This window comes from Elgaria multicarinata, chromosome 9 (genome assembly GCF_023053635.1).
Source record: "Elgaria multicarinata webbii isolate HBS135686 ecotype San Diego chromosome 9, rElgMul1.1.pri, whole genome shotgun sequence".
Lineage (NCBI taxonomy): Eukaryota > Metazoa > Chordata > Lepidosauria > Squamata > Anguidae > Elgaria > Elgaria multicarinata.
In genome coordinates this window covers 36,749,462-36,769,408 of record NC_086179.1, presented here as the reverse complement: position 1 = coordinate 36,769,408, position 19,947 = coordinate 36,749,462, and the positions used below count along the sequence as shown (strand labels likewise).

The 19,947-nt window shown below is 41.3% G+C and overlaps 1 protein-coding gene across 4 annotated transcripts in view; it reads right to left on the bottom strand.

The window, feature by feature from the left end:
• Positions 1–19,017, bottom strand: part of TNRC6B (trinucleotide repeat containing adaptor 6B) — a 126,213-nt gene extending 107,196 nt beyond the window's left edge. For 3 of the 4 annotated variants that reach the window (XM_063133561.1, XM_063133566.1, XM_063133564.1), the window contains exons 1-3: positions 18,775–19,017; positions 10,816–10,888; positions 8,333–8,418 (exon numbers count right to left, since the gene is read on the bottom strand). In XM_063133561.1, the coding sequence (XP_062989631.1) occupies positions 8,333–8,377 (45 nt within the window). In that variant the 5' untranslated portion in view covers positions 8,378–8,418; positions 10,816–10,888; positions 18,775–19,017. The remainder of the gene's footprint in view (positions 1–8,332; positions 8,419–10,815; positions 10,889–18,774) is intronic. The other variant, XM_063133563.1, reaches the window with a different exon arrangement.
• Between the last annotated feature and the right edge of the window lie 930 nt (positions 19,018–19,947).

Genomic DNA, 19,947 nt, shown 5'->3' with positions numbered 1-19,947 from the left:
CTTTCACAATTTCACAACTGCCCAACATGGTGGCAACAGCTTTATCAAGACCCATCTGGAAGGATCTCACAAATCACCTTTGGGTCACAACCCACCAGTTGAAGACCATTTGCAAATAATCATCGTGGTAGCCATATCCTCCATGAATTTGTCTAATCCCTTTAGAGCCATGTAAATTAGTGGCCATCACATCTTGTGGCAGCAAATTCCATAGTGAACTATGGGCTGTGTAAAGAATATTATTTTTATTTTCTACTTGACAGCAGATACTATTTGATAGCTGATACTGAATACCAGAAACTAGGTCATGAGCTGCTTTTTTCTGTTAGACATTTGTGTTAAGGTGGGTTTTTTTTAATTATTAAATGGAGTCAGTTAATCTTCCCTTTCTTTCCTCCTCCCTCCCACTTAGAATACTTCTGTTACATCAATTGGGAAGTTGCAGGGGTCAAGCCTACCTGAAAATCATAGCCTCTATAAACGTAAGAGCCCTTCCTCTAGTGGAAGGAAAGGCTCTAGGCTGGGTGATCTGCTGGAGCTGAGTGTTTGTCTGCCCCGCCCCCTTGCAGGTACTAAAGACTCCTGGGTGCTGGAGTTGCGGCGCGAGCCGAAGGACGAGAGCCAAAGGGCTCTCGGCCTGAGGCTCTCCGCTGTGGGTGTGAAGCCGGTCAACGGGAACAGTTACTTTGGAGGAAGAACCCCAGCCTCGGACCGGTCTCTGGTACTTTCTGATTCAGGACATGATCTTCTACAGTGTTTGGTTATTATTCAGCGCCGTGACTGCTTTTATATATCCTACTTGTTTGATTTGTTCTGTGCCTGCCTTCTTGTTTTTGTTTTGCGACCACTTACAACTGGTTGTGGCCGGGATTGCTCTGGTTAATGCTGTTCTTCGCTTGTTTTATTCCTCCGGCTTCTTGCTATTTCTCTCTCATTTTCTTCTCTCAATTCTTTTCTCCTCATATCCGTTCCTTATGGCTCGTTCCCATCTCGTTTCTCCTAACTTACTTCCTATTTGGTGTCTCCCCTCTTCTCAGCTGCCTTTTTCGTGTTCCTTATGGAACTGTCGATCTGTTGCTTCTAAGGCCCCTGTCATTCACAACTTGTTTATCTCCAGGTCTCTTCACCTCCTCGCTCTTACTGAAACCTGGCTTCCTGCCCATGATACCGCCATCTCTGCTGCCCTCTCTCTTGGAGGACTCTTTTTCTCACACTAGTCGCCCAGAGGGTGTGGGTCTTTTATTATCTAGTTTGTGCCAGTTCCAGCCTCTTTCCATTCCACCATCACATTGTTTTTCCTCCTTTGAGGTACATGTGGTGAGGCTTTTCACTCCATTGCGGCTGCGGATTGCAGTTCTGTACCGCCCCACCAGGCTCGTCCTCAAAATTTATCTCTGATTTTGATTCGTGGCTGTCCTTTTTCCTCTCTGATAACTGTCCTACCCTTATCTTGGGTGATTTCAATATTCATGTGGATGACCCTCAAGACGCTGCAGCTCTACGTTTTCACTCATTATCTTCCTCTTATGATCTTAAGCTTTGGTCTGATGCACCCACACATTCCCTTGGACACTGTTTGGATCTTGTTCTCACTCGGAATTGCTTTGTCTTGGACTTTTCTGTTGCTGACTTTCCTTTGTCAGATCATCTAGTTTCTTTCATGATTACTCATACTTCTCCTCCTTCACATCCTGTTTCTCGCTCTTGTCGTGATTTGCAATCTATCAATTATGAGGCTTTTTCTCAGTCTCTAGCCTCCTCTCTTCCTTCTGTCTTTTCTGCTGTCTCCTTGGACTCAGCTGTCTCTTTCTTTAATTCCTCCTTATCCTCAACTCTCGATAATCTTGCTCCATCTACAACTCGGATAGTTCGTCCTTCTCAACCCCAACCGTGGCTCACCTCTTTCATCCGCTACCTTCGTTCTTGTTCCCAGGCAGCTGAACGCCTTTGGCGTAGGACCAGGGACTGGGCAGACTTTGTCCATTACAAATTGGTTCTCTCTTCTTTCTCTTCTGCTATTTCCTTGGCTAAACAGCAGTATTACTCACTGTTGATCCAGTCAAATGCTACACATTCTCAGCAGCTCTTTGCGTCCTTCAATTCTCTTCTGAAGCCTAATCCACCATCTCTCCCCGCCTCTCTGTCTGCTAATAACTTTGCCTCTTTTTTCAATGCTAAAATCCAAACTATTCGCTCTGATCTTGCCAGCTCTGCTCCTCTTCCAGTTCCTGTCCCTCATCTGTCAGTTCCTCCTGCAAATTTCTCTGCGTTCCCTTCGGTCTCAGCTGATGAACTGTCTAGAATACTGCGCTCTTCGAAGCCTTCCACTTGTTCTCGTGATCCGATTCCTTCTCGGGTCTTTATTCATCTTATCCCTGCTATCCTCCCTTCCTTGCTTCATATTATTAATTTTTCTTTGTCCTCTGGTTCATTTCCTTCTGCTTTTAAACATGCTACAGTCTCTCCTATTCTCAAAAAACCTACTCTTGATGTGCTTTCTCTGTCTAACTACCGACCTGTCTCTTTGTTGCCTTTTGTTTCAAAGATCCTGGAGCGTGTGGTCTACTCTCGTTGTCTTGATTTTCTTTCTAGTAACTCTGCTCTGGATCCTTTTCAATCTGGATTCCGTCCTTTGCATTCCACCTAAACAGCCCTTACTAAGATTACCAATGATCTTCTTATTGCCAAGTCTAAAGGCCTTTATTCTATTCTTATTCTCCTGGATCTTACTGCAGCCTTTGACACGGTTGATCACAATCTTCTTTTGGATTCCCTTCATAACCTCGGATTTTGTGGCTCCGTCTATAACTGGTTTGCCTCCTATCTAGTGGGTCGCTCTTTCAACGTGTTGGCTAATGGCAGCTTGTCTTCTTCTTTTCCCCTTTCAAGTAGGGGTTCCGCAAGGCTCGGTGCTTGGCCCGTTGCTGTTTTCTTTATACATGTTGTCCTTGGGTAATCTTATTCAAACTCATGGTCTCCAATATCATCTGTATGCCGATGATACACAATTATATCTTTCATCTCCAGAACTTTCTCCTGATGTTCATGATCGTATCTCGGCATGTCTTTCAGATATCTCAGCTTGGTTGCTTCATCGTCGTTTGAAACTTAATATGGCAAAGACTGAATTGCTTGTTTTTCCTCCTAAACCTTCTCCTCATCTCTCATTCTCTCTTACTGTCAATGATGTTACGCTTACTCCGGTCAAGGAAGCTCGTAGTCTTGGCTTTATATTTGATTCCTCGCTCTCCTTTATTCCTCATATTGAGGCAGTAGCTAAATCCTGTCGTTTTTTCCTGTATAATAGTGCCAGGATTTGATCATTTTTGTCTGTCTCTTCTGCCAAGACTCTTGTTCATGCATTGGTTATTTCTCGGTTGGACTACTGCAACCTTCTTCTCACTGGCCTTCATTCTTCTCACATCAGTTTGTTGGTTTCTGTTCACCACTCTGCTGCTAAGATCCGCTCTGACCATGTTACTCCACTTCTGAAATCTCTTCATTGGCTTCCAATTCACCTCAGAATCCAATATAAACTTTTCCTGTTGACCTACAAAGCTTTTCACAGTCTAGCTCCTTCCGATCTTTCCTCTCTCATCTCACGCTATTGCCACGCTCGTGCTCTTTGCTCCTCTGATGCCATGTTTCTCACCTGCCTAAGGGTCTCTACTTCCCTTGCTCGGCTTTGTCCATTTTCTTCCGCTGCCCCTTACGCCTGGAACGCTCTTCCAGAACATTTGCGAACTACAAGTTCAATCGCAGTTTTTAAAGCTCAGCTAAAAACTTTTCTTTTTTCTAAAGCTTTTAAAACTTGATTTTGATCTGACTTTTATACTGTTAGTTTTACTCTACCCTGTGTCTGTTTGGTGCATTCTCTTCCCCTTATTGTTTTATTATGATTTTATTAGAATGTAAGCCGATGCGGCAGGGTTTTGCTATTTTGTTTTACTCTGTATAGCACCATGTACACTGATGGTGCTATATTAATAATAATAATAATAATAATAATAATAATAATAATAATAATAATGAACAGCTGCCAGATGCAATTAAGGAGTAAGGAAGTTAGAGATACAACGGCCTCAGCACTGCACACAGAAGAGAAAAAAACTATCTTTCTGCCTCCTTCAGCAACCCAGGTATCAGTTGCCAGGGCCAATGTAGGGCAGAAGGGGATCAATTTTTATACCAGTTCAACTAGAAATGGGAAGTTTCTCTTATAACACAATTATTACGGAACAACTGAACACAATAGAAATAATCTAGGGACAAGTATTAAACAGCTACACAAAAGCACTCTAAGATCAAAAGCAAATAAACATAGTTTATAAATAATCCTTATATTGTTTAGAAAACATGAGGCATGGGTTTGTTTTTTAAGGAGCAAGGGAGCAGTGCCCCATTAGCTGTTCCACTCCTTCTCTCCAATTTCATTACCATTACTCACTTGCAAACTTGCCCTGACTTCCATTCTGGCGAGTGTAGGAAACAGCTAATCTGAGCATCCATTCCTCTGGCTTGCACCTGTCTCAGGACACAGGGAGCCTCTTGAATAAGCACCTCTTGAAGGCTTTCCTTGTCCCTCACTTCACCACCACGCAGCCAAGGTGAGGGATAAAAGAAGCTGGTTCCAATCAGGAGCTACCACCTCAGGATGCCTGGATTGCCTTGAGGTAGTGTTTCTGAAAGGGTTCCTTTGTCTACCTTTCCCAATGACCTGGTTTGTATGTAATAGCAGCAAGTCTTGGGATGTTTAACCCAAGGATTGCCACTGGCAAATGAAGTAATGAGTTAACAACATAGAAAGGCTGTTTTCAGTTATCAACCTAGGAATGCCCCATTTCATGACGTCTGAACCCGGAAACTGAGGGTTAACTCTAGGTTAAATAACCCTAAAATAAACCAAAATTAGTTCATGGTTCATTCCTGAGTTAACTCCAGATTTCTAACCCAAAGATAACACAGTTTCTGAATACAGAAGCAATGAGCATGTGCTTTGTCACTTCACTCGCTGGCAGCAATTCTTGGGTTATACAAACCAGGCATTGCCACCATTACAAGCAAACCAATATGTCATGCATGGGGGAGGTGAGGGGCAACAAAGACCAGCTACCTCTTCCCCACTGCTCAGCTGTTCCTGCCCCCCTCCCCATCTGAGTGGGAGGACCAGATGAACAGAAGGGAAGCAGGTCCCCTTTTCCCTGCTCCACAGCTATTTTTTGGTGATCAGCTGAGGACTGCAGGGCAGCGGAACAGACTGCAGGAATTCCCTGTAGTCTTCCCCACTGCATCTCAGCAGATTTGTAAGGAAACAACTGAGGAGCACCTGCGACTATCGCAATGTTTTTGTAAAAAATGTCTTCCTACTTTATTTTTTATTTAAGGCATCGAGTTCTTCTCAGCTGGAGCATGCGCTTATGTGTGGGACAGAATGAATATGAATACTGATTTTTGCCCCGGGTTCTACCCTTCTCTATTGGCTGCCCTGCCCTGCCCTGCCCTGCCCTCCACTCCATCAACCACAGTGTGCACCAGCCACTATTAATACGTTTCAGTTACGTAAGCAGAAAATTTTAGAAAAAGATGGAATAAGGGGGAAATGACATGAACTGGAAAAAGGGGGGAATTGAATTACACACTGCATAGAAAGTTGACTGCTTATCCACCTTAACAGTTTTTAGCAATTTTACCACAGTTCAATTTTGTATTCACAAGAGTTTTGATAGAAATATGCATTAAGCAACCTTTAAACTAGATTCTCAAAATTCCAAATTGAGTTAATTCAAAAAGAATGTTACTTAATAAGTGGCTATCATGATTTTTAGTAACTATCTGAATACGTCTTTGAAATTTTAATTTTGGATAAGCATAGATCAATCCTATAAAGTTTAGGAAAAAATAACAAATATTAACAGAGTAGTGAAATGAAACAGCTTCCTGTGTCACTATCTTCAGAAATTTAGTGAGTGAGAGAGAAAGATTTGTTCTTTCCTTTTCTTCCCTGCTATATGGCCTGAACACTTTAAAAGTTTTATAAAAGAGGTCACCTTTCTCTCTCTCTCTAAATATCAGGCAAGGAGAAGTAAAATATTTTTTTCCACCATGATTAAGAGAAGCACAAACCAAATCATCCAAAAAGGCCCAGAGGAAACTAAGCCCCAGCAATAAATTGGCCAATTTGACTACATTAGCAGGTTGGATAGCTTAGAAGGAAAGGAAAATAAGTATAGAAGAATGTTAGACTGCTTCAAACAAATGTTACAGCATTTATAACTAGCCAAGCGTTTTACAGTTATGTCTCATTCACCTTAATAACAAAGCATACTGGGTCAGAATTTGCCCAGGACTATCCAGTAAGTTGCTAAGAAGTTAAATCCATGATGTCAAAATCATTCAGTGTAATTGCCCATTCTGGCTCTCTCTAACAAGAAGCACAAGTTACTCAAGAGAAGCTTACAAGCAAGTTTCAGTGCTAAAGTGTGCAAAGCACAAATCCATTTTCAGATGTCCAAACATCAGGGACAAATCTGAAAGATCCAATTTGCATATGCATAATTTCTTCTTACCTCCTGTAATATCTGAAGTCCAGCACTCGATACTCAATAAAATTTAATCCATAAGGTTTCAAAATACATTAATACCTTAATCTGGCTAATTGTAGCAAACATATAGCTCAATGACAGAGCACATGCTTTGCATGCATTAAGTCCTCGTTAAAGATCAGGTAGTAAAGCTGAAAAAGACCTCCATCTTCACAGCTGCTTCTAGTCAAAGTAGACAGTACTACTTTGTAACTAAGTATAAAGCAGCTTCATATATACAGTGCCAATAATATATCTCCAATACTAAATTCAGCCATGCAATATGCCACTCACCTGTGGCAAGTAGCAACTGACTTGAGATAAGCAGCTATACATAAAGCAGTAAGTCACTTCATATAGTTTTAAGCAGAGACATTACTTATAAATACCAAAAACAAGTTGTACAGGCCTAAACTCCTAGCATAGCATTATGTTTGCCAAGCTGGGGAAACAGCACTATAACAGCTGTGCTAACAAATTTCAGTGTTCTGATCTTTAATCCTCTGAAGAATGTATGCAGCATCCACCTCTTCTGGCCTTAATACAATCACCATCACACAGCACTGATTCACTGTAACAGTTGGATGAAGAAGCAGGGGTAAGCAGAGCAGGAGATGATACACTTTTTGTAAAATTATTTGCAGGCAACAATATAACCTATTAAGCGTCATGATACAGTACTGTGCTATTGTGTTGGTGGGCTAATCTGAAATCTGTTTGACAACCTAAATCTAGCATTAAAACATTCAATCAGAAACAGATTTAGGCAGCTGCATTTAAAAAAAAATAGGCTAGGGTTACTGATTAAACAGTAGTAGCAAAACAAGAATGAATCAATTTTACAGACTGCAACTTACCATTTAGCATCTGTTCAGTACCACAGTAATAATTTGTAATACAGAATACTTCTAGCTGAGAGCAGAGAAAGCTCTCTGAACTGTCTAAGACTCATCTAAACAGAAACCCATGTTAAATGCAAGTCCATTATATTAAAATAGTTAAACTAAAACATCTCTTGAAAGCAATGCTACAAGTAACATGCAGTGATTTGAAAACAGTTATACACCCTTCTTCATTATGTCAACTTAAACGCTTTAGATTTTCAGCCAGGCTTGTAAATAAATGCAGAAAAGTAACTAACTGATAAAGGTGTCTAGCCCACACAAACCCTACGTTATTCACAACACAATCATATAACAGTATATTTGGAAGGTGCTTATAAGGCCATAGAGTCCAACCCTCTGCTCAATGCAAGAATCCACCTTAAAGCAATCCTATGTCTACTAAGAAGTCTCACTAAGTACAATGAGACTTACTCCCAGGTAAGTGGGTATAGGATTGCAGGCTTACTGTACATTAATGGACAAGAAAGAAAATTCTCAATTTTTTCAGTTTACAAAAGCTTCCCTACCCAATTGCCAAAAGGCAACCTTTTCTTCTCACAAGCAGCTAGGTATGTGACTATTTACAGCTCTATTTTAAATGTGTGAATTGACCTGGAATTATTGCGGCACACAGGTGAGCAAATATCTTCAAGATATAGATATCCTGGAGAGAACAGCATTCTTGTATTAACTGCCACATGCTCTAGTCTTATTAACATTAAGAAAAGACTGAAAATCGTGTAAGAATTTCATCTTTATTTGTGTAAGGAATTTTGTTTGAAACACCTTGTACAAATTTCAACCCAATTTCTGAATAATCAATGTTTATTAATGTTTATCCTAGCCTCGTTCTGTTATCTCACTGACCTTGGAACTGCCTTCCTCCAAAATTTCTCCCTCATCAGTTTGCATGGGAACAGAATCTGTGCAAAACTCTGCTGAAATACGACGTTCTGCCAAATAGAAAATATGGAAAAATTAAGTTGGAATTTCAGTTTATGACTCATATTGCACAGTGCAAATACTGAAACTTTTGGCCCATAAAAATATGTCACCCAACATAAGGTATTTCAGTTGTGATCAGGGGGGCAGTCAGTAGACACAAGTATCTCAGTAGCAAAAGCAGATGGTGTGTGGTGGGGCAGGGAAGAGATAAGCGTGCTGTTATGCGGATGTACACATATGTAACAAGAGGTTTTATCCTCGTGGATGGGAGATTGTTGAAAGGCTTGACAGCCTCTTTTAGGACAGGAATAACTTTAACAAGAACATTTCAAGCTAGAACTCAAATCTGTTACCACATAGGTTCATGCCTATTCTGACCAATTATTTTGTTTAATCATTCAAGAAAGCTCAGTCTTCATTCTCATATAGATTGTGGTCTATGAACTCTACTTCGAAAAATAAAAACACAGTTAACAGTCTAACTAAGTCTGCCCTAGCATTGATACATGGTACTCTGACAGATGCAACATCTTCCATGAACAAATTCAAGAAGTATGTCACCCCATCAACTGAAACAAAGTGGAAAACAAAGGAAGTTACTTAAATCCTTATTGTTGCACAAACAGCTAGTTCCTGACAAATTACTTCTGTGTTCCTACTGCACAAGTACAAACAGTTCCAGATCTGCAGTATGGGTTTCTGAGCTGAATTAAAATGCCTCAGTGCATTTTTTAACATGCATAGAAATGTTCATTTGCTCCCTGAGCATGCATGATTCGTATTTAAGTTTGTTCACCTTGCAAGGAAACCAAATTGTAGTTTAAACAGCAACAGCAGAAGTTGGGCCTGGGCTGTAAAGCAGCAGAACAGAGAAAGACAGAGTAGAGCTCCTATAGTAGAGAGGGCAGCTTCCAGAGACTAGCTCTGTGCAGTGTAGAATCTGCATGGGACTTGTGATTAGTGTTCAAACGTATATCTAGATTTGGAGGAAAACAAAATCTATGGCAGGCAAAAATGACTGGACTCCCCAAATGCTTAGGGCATCTGCCACAATCAACTAACAAGCTATACAATATAATATTTTTTAGAAAGGGGCAAAGTGAAGAAGAGACATTCCATCCTTCCTTTCCTTTCCTGTTACTGCAGGCAACATTGTAGGGAAAGTGTTAAAATAGGTAACTGAAATGTCAAGAAAGGTAATGACAGCTTGTAATGAGGTAATCTGGTACCCCATAAAACCAGATTGTTGGTATCATGGGGCAACTTACTTTATGTTTAGGGTAACTGGATGTTCTTTGGGAATCTCAAAACCTGGATACCTCTAGATATTTTGCAGTACAATTTCCTGACCGTTGGCCATACGGGCTGAGGCTGATGGGAACTGTAGTCCACAACATTTGGACCTAGCAAGGACCCAGGTTGGAGAAATTTATTTATTGTATTGCTTTTATATCCCGCCTTTTTTCTTTCAACGAACCCAATCTTCCTCCTCTCCATTTTATCCTCACAAGAACAACCCTGTGAGGTAGGTTGGGCCGAGAGTCTGTGACTAGCCCAAAGTCACCCAGTGGGTTTCCATGGCTGAGAGAGGACTAGAATCTGGGTCTCCCAATTCCCAGTTCAACACTTTAGCCACTCTGGTTTCAGAGAATGGGGAACGCCTCTCCAGTACCTATGCTGTAATCACCTTTTCTGCTGAATACCAAGATGACTTTAGGTCTTGATTTCTGTATCATCGTAATTGACATAATTATCTGAATATATGAAGTTTGAGCAGTACTTGCCACAGTATATCCAAAAATCCACATGAGATTTGACAGGACAAGAAAAACAATATTTCTGTACTAATGGGTATAACGCACAACTCCTCTACAACAACAGGCTGGTTCCTATGATCAAATAAGCCACAGAGGCTTACTTAAACCATGGTGAACTGCAGTGTATGCCAGCAGCCATTTTGAATATTCAAGTTACAGGCGCAGCTTGCCATGTCATCTGAACCCAGGTGGTGAGGTTTGTGCAAGGGTTAAGCAAACCTTGCATAACCCATGATCAGTTCTAGGGTTATGCAAGGGATAACACTCACACAACTCCCATCAACTGGGTTCAGACAACAAAATAAGCAAGGGGCTGAACATTCAAAAACTGACCAGCACACACTAGGGCACACCATGACCATCTGAACTTGGACATTGTGTCCTTGCTCTCTTAACAGAGATAGTGTAGTCCATAAATAATTTTACAAAACATTGCATATTAATAGCTCTTACACTGTCTTCACTACATTATGTCTTGCGATTCAAAAATAGTCATGCGTCAGTATAGCTTTTGCCTTTTGCACCCACTTTATCCCTCTGTTCTGTTTCCTTATATTAATAACATACTTATACTAAAACAGAAGTTACCTTGACTGCTTCTCAGGGCTAATGAAGCCCGAAAGGACCCGTCCTGGCTACATTCAGTACAAAAGTCAATCCACTGTAAAAGAGAAAAAGGAGCACTATTACAAACAAAACAAATAAGCATGGCAGGCAAGAATTCCACTTTGAAGCTAGACAAGCCTTTAAAGGAACAAGGCAGCACAAGTAATCCTGAGGAAGTTTTGTTTTGTTTTCGCAGTCTGTATTTTTACAACTAGCAAAGATTGCTGGAAATTTTCACATAAAAGTTAACATAACATGATTGCACTTGCAGATTTAAAACTGACATTGACAATCAAGAGAAACATTGCATTACAATGCTATTTTATGGATTGCTATAATAAAGTTGCTGACTAAAATACATTGCGACTGTTAAGATCAAACAGCTCCTCATACTGGTGTACTAAACTACACCCTGCAGCTCCTAAATCAGCAAAGGGACACAAAGGAGGGAAGCAGAAAGCATGGTGGCAGCCACTGACATGCAATTCAGCAGCCTGACATTAATTAAACGTATCAATCAAGTTGAAGCTGCTCTTCCAAAGAAACTACACTGACATACATTAGATCCCAAAGAAAATTTGCTTCAGAAACTGGGCTCTCCGGATAAAGCAAAAAATGCAAGCTCAAGTTACTGGACCATTCAGGGCAGCCTTGCAAGACCTATGAAAGACAAGGAGACATGTCTATTAGCAGTTGAGAGCGGCAAGTAAAGAATGAGGTCTATCCAATGTTAGTCTAACTTAATTGCCATTCATTTCAATGGGTCTACTCTAAGTAGGACTTACACTGGATACAATCCTGAAAGTTGATGTGCTGTGAACAGGGTTCAAAGGCCTCACTTCAAGCTTCCACACCAGTGAGTCAGATAATTATTGACAAGCAAGATTAACTTTTCCATCAGTTAAGACCTATGTATGCTTGAATGTATTAAAAAGAATGCACTATCACAGTGCCAATGGGAGAAGAAAGAGACTGTTTCCTAATTCTATAGATACCCTCAAATAGTCTGTTTATATGCTTTTACCTGTACACCATACTCAGACCTAGGTTAGCGGCATTACATGCTAGCAATAGCGAAAATATTAATGGAATTCACTTTTGCTGTTTTATCAAGAACATGTGGAATCTGTTAGAAACATAGCACCTGAGAACAAAACTTTTCACTTGTGAAAAGCACATTTCCAGCCATAATGATTTCAGAAAAAAGTTTGGGGAAATTTGAGTATTCATCGTGGACAAAAAAACTTAGAAATGCTCTTGCTGGCTATGGGATAAGTATTAGAATTATATTGGCCATGAGAGGTGGAGTAAAAGTCAAATGAAGAAAGATGGAGTGACTGTAGCACTGCTCAGTCTCTCAGAACATTTAGGTGTAGTCTAAATGGGTTCACACAAAACGATAAACCATGGTGGGTCATAAACCATGGTGGGCTGTGAACAATATATGTTTCAGAATGAGTGGGTTCAGACAACACAACAACACATGGTCAACCATGGGTTATTGCTCTGTCTGAAACCAGCTGTGATAACAAACCATGGTTTGTTAACTACAAATAACCCACAGTCCACAACCCACAAACAAACCATGGATTCTCTGCATGGTTGCTCATGGTAACAAAGCATAGTTTGTTAGCACGACTGGGTTCAGACAACATGACAAACCATATTTCAACAACTGACAGTTCAATGACCACCCATACTTAACCCTTAAATGTGGGTTATTGTGTTGTCTGAATCCAGTCACTGGCCAAGTTCACATGAAAACAGGGGTAGGAAAAGGCATTGTGGCTTCTCCCCACATCCCCACACCCATTGTTTGTACACTTACCTATGCTGTAGCTCAGGTTGGTGTGTCATCCGAATGCAACACAAGGCAGAGGTAGCTTCATATCCACCCTACAACCTCTACTGTACATTGTGAGTTGTCAGGTGGGTACAAAGCCACGTGTGCTGTGTTTGAACCTGCACTACAGCACAGGTAATTCTGTAAACAACAGGCACACTCATGGGGAGAAGCCACGGTGGCATATTTTGCCCCTGCAATTATGCAAACCTGGCCAGTGGCTTATCGTGCGGTCCTAAGGCGGCAGCATGGTTTGTTAAACATACAGAAACCACTATAACTGAGTTCTGAAAACAAAACAAGCCACTCTGAAACAAACATGGCTCACAAACCACCATGGCTTATCGTGTTGTGCAAGCTTATCTCTAGGTAAAGACGTGACAAAATTACATACTACTAAGCACTTCTAAAAATAGTAATTTTAACATCGTATTATTAATTAATACTGAGAGCCCCCTCCCTCCTGCTACCAACTGTCTCTGCAGAGGCCACCAGTGAGGGAGGAAGCAGCAGCCAGGCACCTCTCCACCGTGCCTGGGTCCAGCTCCAGCTCAGAGCCCCCTCCCTCCTGCTACCAACTGTCTCTGCAGAGGCCACCAGTGAGGGAGGAAGCAGCAGCCAGGCACCTCTCCACCGTGCCTGGGTCCAGCTCCAGCTCAGAGCCCCCTCCCTCCTGCTGTCAACTGTAACTGCTGAACTTTCCAACTAAGATTGTAGTGCCTGAGTTTGCTTTCCTTTTCCCTCTCCTCCTCCCTCCCAATCCCCTTTCCTTTTGTGTCATGTCTTTTAGATTGTAAGCCTGTGGGCAGGGACTGTCAAGAAATACTTTTGTAAGCCACCGTGAGAGCCTTTTTTGGCTGAATGGCAGCATAAAAATCCTTAAATAAATAAATAAATAAATTAGTAGTAGTATTACTACTATTATCTGTTGTTCACCATTCCAATACCTTGGACATGGAACGGTACACAAATATTGTAAATAAAATAAATAAGTACTTGCTATGGTGAAAACTCATTTCAGAAGAGCAAATGCTTTCCATCAAGTAACCAAAAAAAAGGAAGAGAGTCTCTAGTGTTAAAAAGTAGAAAAGTTTTAATCTCTTTGTACAGATGTCTCAAACGTTTAAAAATGTATTGTTGTTACAAGACTTTCTGAATAAAAGCTCGATGTTTCGGATCTGCTGATCCTTCCTCAGGAGCTGATATAACAGAATAATATGAACTACCAAAAAGTCCAAATGAAGCAGTCAAAAGACTTCCTTACGTTCTTTTTGCCTGTTGTATCTGCAGCAAACATTTTTTTGTTTGCAGATACAACAGGCAAAAAGAACGCAAGGAAGTCTTTTGACTGCTTCATTTGGACTTTTTGGTAGTTCATGCTATTCTGATACATCAGCTCCTGAAGAAGGATCGGCAGATCCGAAACATCGAGCTTTTATTCAAAAAGTCTTGTAACAACAATACATTTTTAAATGTTTGAGACATCTGTACAAAGAGATTAAAACTTTTCTACTTTTTAACACTAGAGACTATCTCTTCCTTTTTTTGGTTTCATGTAGTGTTTTCCCCCTCATCATTTTGACATTTCCATCAAGTAAAACACATGCAAAGTTTTGTACAATGAAACACAAGATTTCCATTTCCCGATGGAGAACACACATAGCAACGGGAATGTGCACTCTAAGAGCACTGACAAAATAATCAGTGCTGATAACAAAGACGGACACAGATTCTTATAGTGGTCAGTTTGTCTGATGTAATAGAGACTTGAACATGACAACTGACCCATCTCTTTAAACCAGCCGTCCTCAATCTAATGAACTCCAGATTTTGGGGCTACAGTTCTCAGCATTCTTGACCACTGGCTATGGTGATGGAAGCTAATGGGAGCTGAAGTCCAGATCATCTGGAAGGCTCCAGATTGGGGACTACTGTTTTAAAATCTCACAAAAGAAACCACAGCTCCATTTCCTTGAAAAATGAACTATGGATGGCCAATCTTTTCACCTATATCAAGTCTGCAGCACTCACGGGCAAGCAGCAACAACCTATGGATGGACCCAGTATATTCAATTTAAAGATAAGGTTTTTGCATTTGATGGTATTGTATCTGTGCTACTTTGTTATTGCTATTTTTTCTGATTTTGCTGCCAATTGTTTTATTGCTTGCCTTTTACTGCTCTTTTACTTGATTTTTACTATTGTATACACTTTTTAATTTTTGTTTTGATTGTCATTAAGTGGAGGAAAAAGGGAAAAAGCACCACAATACAGATGCAGAGCGATAAGCTCTGGTGCTAGTTAAAACAATCTTTTCTCTAATGACCTTGATGCATTTTGGATAAAATTCTTCTTTAGGAGCTGAAGGAAAACACAAGTTGTTAATATGTTTTTAATAAGTTTTATGTATTCTACGGTATTTGTATCTAATGTTGTTCCCCGCCTTGATCCAGAGGGAGAGGCGGGTAAGAAATATATTATATTATTAAAATATGTAGCAATAACTAAAAAGTCCTCAGCTTTTTCTTTTGAGCATCCTTGCAGAGAACTGCACTCTCAAAAGGAAGGATAGAAATATTTTAAATCAAAGTAAAATGAGCAGCCTCTACAGCTTTTTTCATGCTGCTGAACTTACAGTTGTATCTTGCCATGGTTCTTTAGCATATTACAAGCTATGGTTTAGCCCTTTAGATATAAATGAACCTCAGGCTTTTGTGCTCCCCCTCTCTTCGATTACCAAGCCAGACAGTGGATTATTAATGCACAAAGAAAAAAGGGCCTTAATTTTATTTTTTGGCAATTCATCCATAAGGTGAAGGAAACAGAGATCCCTCCAAATACGAGGGACTTTTCCGTGATAGCACTGATTATTGGAACAGTTCACAACCACCCCCGATAGGCTTGCCAAGCATTATCTTTATGGTCTTTGGGGCATCAAATATTAGCTTGGTCCTTTCAAATTAAAATCCAGCATTTTATATTGTGCTTTGTTTGACTAGTTTTTATGTCTTGTACTTTATTTTAGTATTACATTTATTTGTGAGCCACCCTGAGTATTTTTGTTATGTCATGGCTATATAAATACAGTAATAAATAGAACTTGTAGTTAGATCGTTTAAAAGGTTTAGAAATTGGAAATTATAGAACACTGCACACAAAGCCATTCCATATTTTGAAACTAGCTACTCAAAAGTGTATTGCACATTTAAAAGCCCTCCAATGATCCACCCTCCTTTTGGCACTGTTAACGTTAAAAAAACCAAAAAACTTTCTGCCGCAGTAGTCAATTTATTTATTATTAAGATGGAGAGTAAAGGGCTGAGGGAAGTTTCAGACTTCATGTGCTGAAATGACTAGAAGACAACTGCTCTGTGGTGCACAGGGTGAATTCAGATGTAATGCGAACTCTTCTCTAAACCACAGTAAAGAGATCTGGAGCCACGTATAGGAATGTGCACTACCTTCTACAATCCCAATCCCACCAGATTAACTACAATTAAGGGACATGTTGGCACTACTTTTAACCATGGTGAACACTAAAAATCAAAAAGGAAATCTGGCTAGTGTTAGCTACTGTGAACTATCCCTAATGTAATTTGAACCTACCAGTGCAAGACTAACCCCAACCCCTTCCATTGTGCTGTCATCAACCAACTAGCATAAAAAATTGTTGTCTAAAGTGCCATACTCACAAAATAAAATTGTATGCTTAGAATCACATGCTCAAGACACCCTTGCCGTAAATAAACCACTTGCTAATGAACTCCTTGTTCCTTCACCACAAAATTCTGCTCTGGCTTTTATTGGCATGTGGAGGAAGAGGAATCTAAAGATAATGGAGGATGGGGGAATACCAAGAACACCTCTACATGCTCTCACAAACTGAAACTCATCTTGTGGGACAATCAAAAGGGTGTATATAGCTAAATACAATGTTTTCACATGGGACCAATTGAAGCATGCAATCTTGAAGGTACAGAGGACTTAACCATCATCTTGAACTGGGTATGCCACTTGAAAAGCCAGTGTGAACACTATGTTCTGAAGTAATAGGATCCAGGAGATGGCATGTCATATCCTGCACAAGGAGTCTTGTGTATTCCTCTAATCAAGTCTTAAAGTTAAAATAATGAATATAGCACTAGTTTGTGGAAAGCAGAAATGCTATCTTTTTTAAAAAAAAATCAAACAAAACCTAGAGTAACATGAGGAAAGCAGTATTTAGAAAGTTAAGCTTGGATGGCAGGCACACATTCAGAAGGTGGTAATATATTCCTAATGTTCAAGAAAAAACAGATCCCAGAATCCCTGATGATAGAGGATAGAGAAATAGGAAATTATTAGTCCAGAATAAAAAAAAAATCCTTAACCAGCAGAGGAATAGCAAAATTTATCTAAGGATTTCACCAATTACATGAGAACATCAGAGGTACTCTTGAGGAAAATTCTAGAGCTAAGTAACAAAAAACAGCATGGGCACCCAACAAAACTTAATGCAAATAACCAGTGTTACCTTTTACTAATTATGAAGGAATACAACTTCCCTACTATTCTCAGTTTCCATTCTACACTTCAAAAAAGAGACTTAAAGGTTATGTAATTTTGTGTGAGCACAGATTCTGGCCCAATTTAAACCCAAACTGTAGATCTGAAACACTGCTCAATTAGTTATTTTGGCAAGAGCAAAGAAACACTTATTTTACCCTACGATCATGTGATTAGAAAAGCAGCTGAAGTGTAGTAAGAGTAGACCACTTTGAACTTGCCTATGAGTTCCCAGCATCTCAATTATGTCTGTTCAGAGTACTACATAAACAAGATGCAACAAAATACTACGCATCAGAAAGGGAAGGCAGAACTCAAAGCTATAATCTATTATTTTATATGAGCTAGTAGTCTGCTGCCAGAAACATCTGTCTCATAATACTCATTGCACAAAAAGCTCTTCTGGATTGTGCTACTCCCTTCTCTCTTGCGTTACGCAGTTGCACACATGTGTAAATCCAGCAGTTTATTTTACTATGCCTAAATAAACTCACAGTTATCTCAATTAAAAGATACTGTCCCCAACAACGCTGGGGGGAAGGAAGCTCCACCCTGCAAGGCATTAGGTCTAACATTTCTTTGAACCTTCAAATATTATGCAACGTGCAAAACGAGTAGCACTTGAGGCAGTTGCCACCCTTTCGGTGGAAGCGAGAGTCTCGCTGATTTGGGGGTGGGGAGGAAAAGGAGAGAAAGAGGCAACCAGCCTGTTATATTTATTTATATCCTTTAGGATCATTTTTCATGCTGCATTCAAAGGGCTAGGGATTGCAACAACCAGCGCTGCTATAAATAAGGCTTTACACCAACACTCAGGGTACTTGGCAGTCTGCAGCAGCAGTGCCCAGTCTTGATTGATTGCACCACTGAACTCGAGTCTAGAAGTGGTTGGGGCGGGGGGAGTGGTAAGAGGAAAAGAGACGGACAGCGGACAGGATGGCTTTGCAGACCAGTGTCCTCTCGCACCTTTCATACTTTCGGGACTTCTCAAGCCCCAACTGAGAATTATGCGACGTGCTACGGAAATCACGTAACTAGCTCTTTGGGGAAAGAAACCTGCCATCCTTCGTAGCCCTCTTAGGATCAATCACGCTCGCAGGGAATGACCCTCACAGAGGGGTCGCTCTGCCCACTCTGAAGTACCAACTTTCCACCGCGAATGCCCTCAGAGGGAAGAGCCATTGCGCACGCGCAGCAATGGAAACCCCTCTCCCTCTCCTCACCACTCTTTGCAACAGCCAAATAACCCCGTTTCAACTACCAAGCGGAGATTTTGCAGTTACAGCGATTAAACTGGAATGAGGAAGGGTCTCTCTACGACTCCACCATTAAATTAAGATGAGGATGAGGATAATATTGGCACACTGATAACCGAGAGACAGCCGGAGGAGGCGAAGCTGAGGCAGCCCCTTGCTTTCCTCTGAGGAGATTTTCGGTTTGTCCTGGCAGAAGAACGAGGAGGCCGCGAAAAGGCACAACGGTCTCCAGTTCGAGTAGCCCCGACTACTGAGAAGAGCGCAGAGAGGCTGCCCGAGGCCTGCGCCGCCACTCACCTACAAGGAGCCACGGTCGGCCGTCGCCTTTTCGCCAGCCGCGATGCACAGGCGGAGCCCACCTCCTTCTCACTGGTGCTACTGCGGGAGCCGCTTTTCCCGCCCGTTTACCCGCCGGGAAAACTCAGCCACCAAATACCAAAATCAAAACCAATGGCCGGAGGGGGAACCACCACCAAAAAATAAACTTTCCTCGTCGCCGCCGTCTCACTCCCTGGAGGAGCACGAACCCAAACACATCAAGACCCGCCCTCACTGCTATCCATTGGGTAGCACGGCAATAACGTTAGCGTCTATTCGTTGAGCTACTTGACCGTCTTAAAACGACCAGCCCCTTTTCCTTCCCCCATTTCGTTTCCCATTGGCTAACTCCTCAACTATCTCACGACGCAGTAGTTGCAGGAGCTGCCCATCAAACGAGACTCCGCCTTCTACGCTTATGATAATAATTGGACAGCGTGTAAAACATCCAGCTCTTATTGGTAAAGCCACCTACCCACGCTATTTTAATTCGCACTTTTCAGCTTGCTCCGCCCTATATTTTCTCTAATTGGTCAAAAGTACAGTCCGTCAGGTCAAATCACACATGTGTCCCACCCTTATTTTTCCTTTGTCCAAGGCTATTGGTTATGTATTTCGTCACTATAAGCAATACCGCCCACCGAACGAGACCCGCCATAAAACCAGCACTTCAACGCGCATGCGCTCGGAGCATGCGCTTATTTTATCATTCGGCCTTCTAAACAGATTCCGATTGGCCTCTCACCGCCCCCTCCTGTCATAAACATCCTCGCTCTGTGTGTTTATGTGCGTGTTGTCTCTGACCGCTTGATAGAATAACGAAGATTCCAATTAAAAAAAAAGATAGTTAACAGCGAAATCCCATACACGCCTCATCGAATTCAATAGGGCTTGCTCTCTGGTAGACGAGTATAGGCTGGTGGCTCTGATGTGAATGGGGCGGTGAATCCGTTCTGGGTTTCGGTCAGAACTAGTCAGAACACCTCCTTTACAGATCCGACTGAAACCCAGAGCGGATTCTACGCCCCACTGACATCGGAGTCATCAGCCTCCACTGAATGTAGCGTCGCCGCTTTAGCTTGCGTTGAACCACAGACCCGAATGATTTCGGCGCAGTTGAGTCGTAACCGCAGTTACCCGCAGTTAAGACGG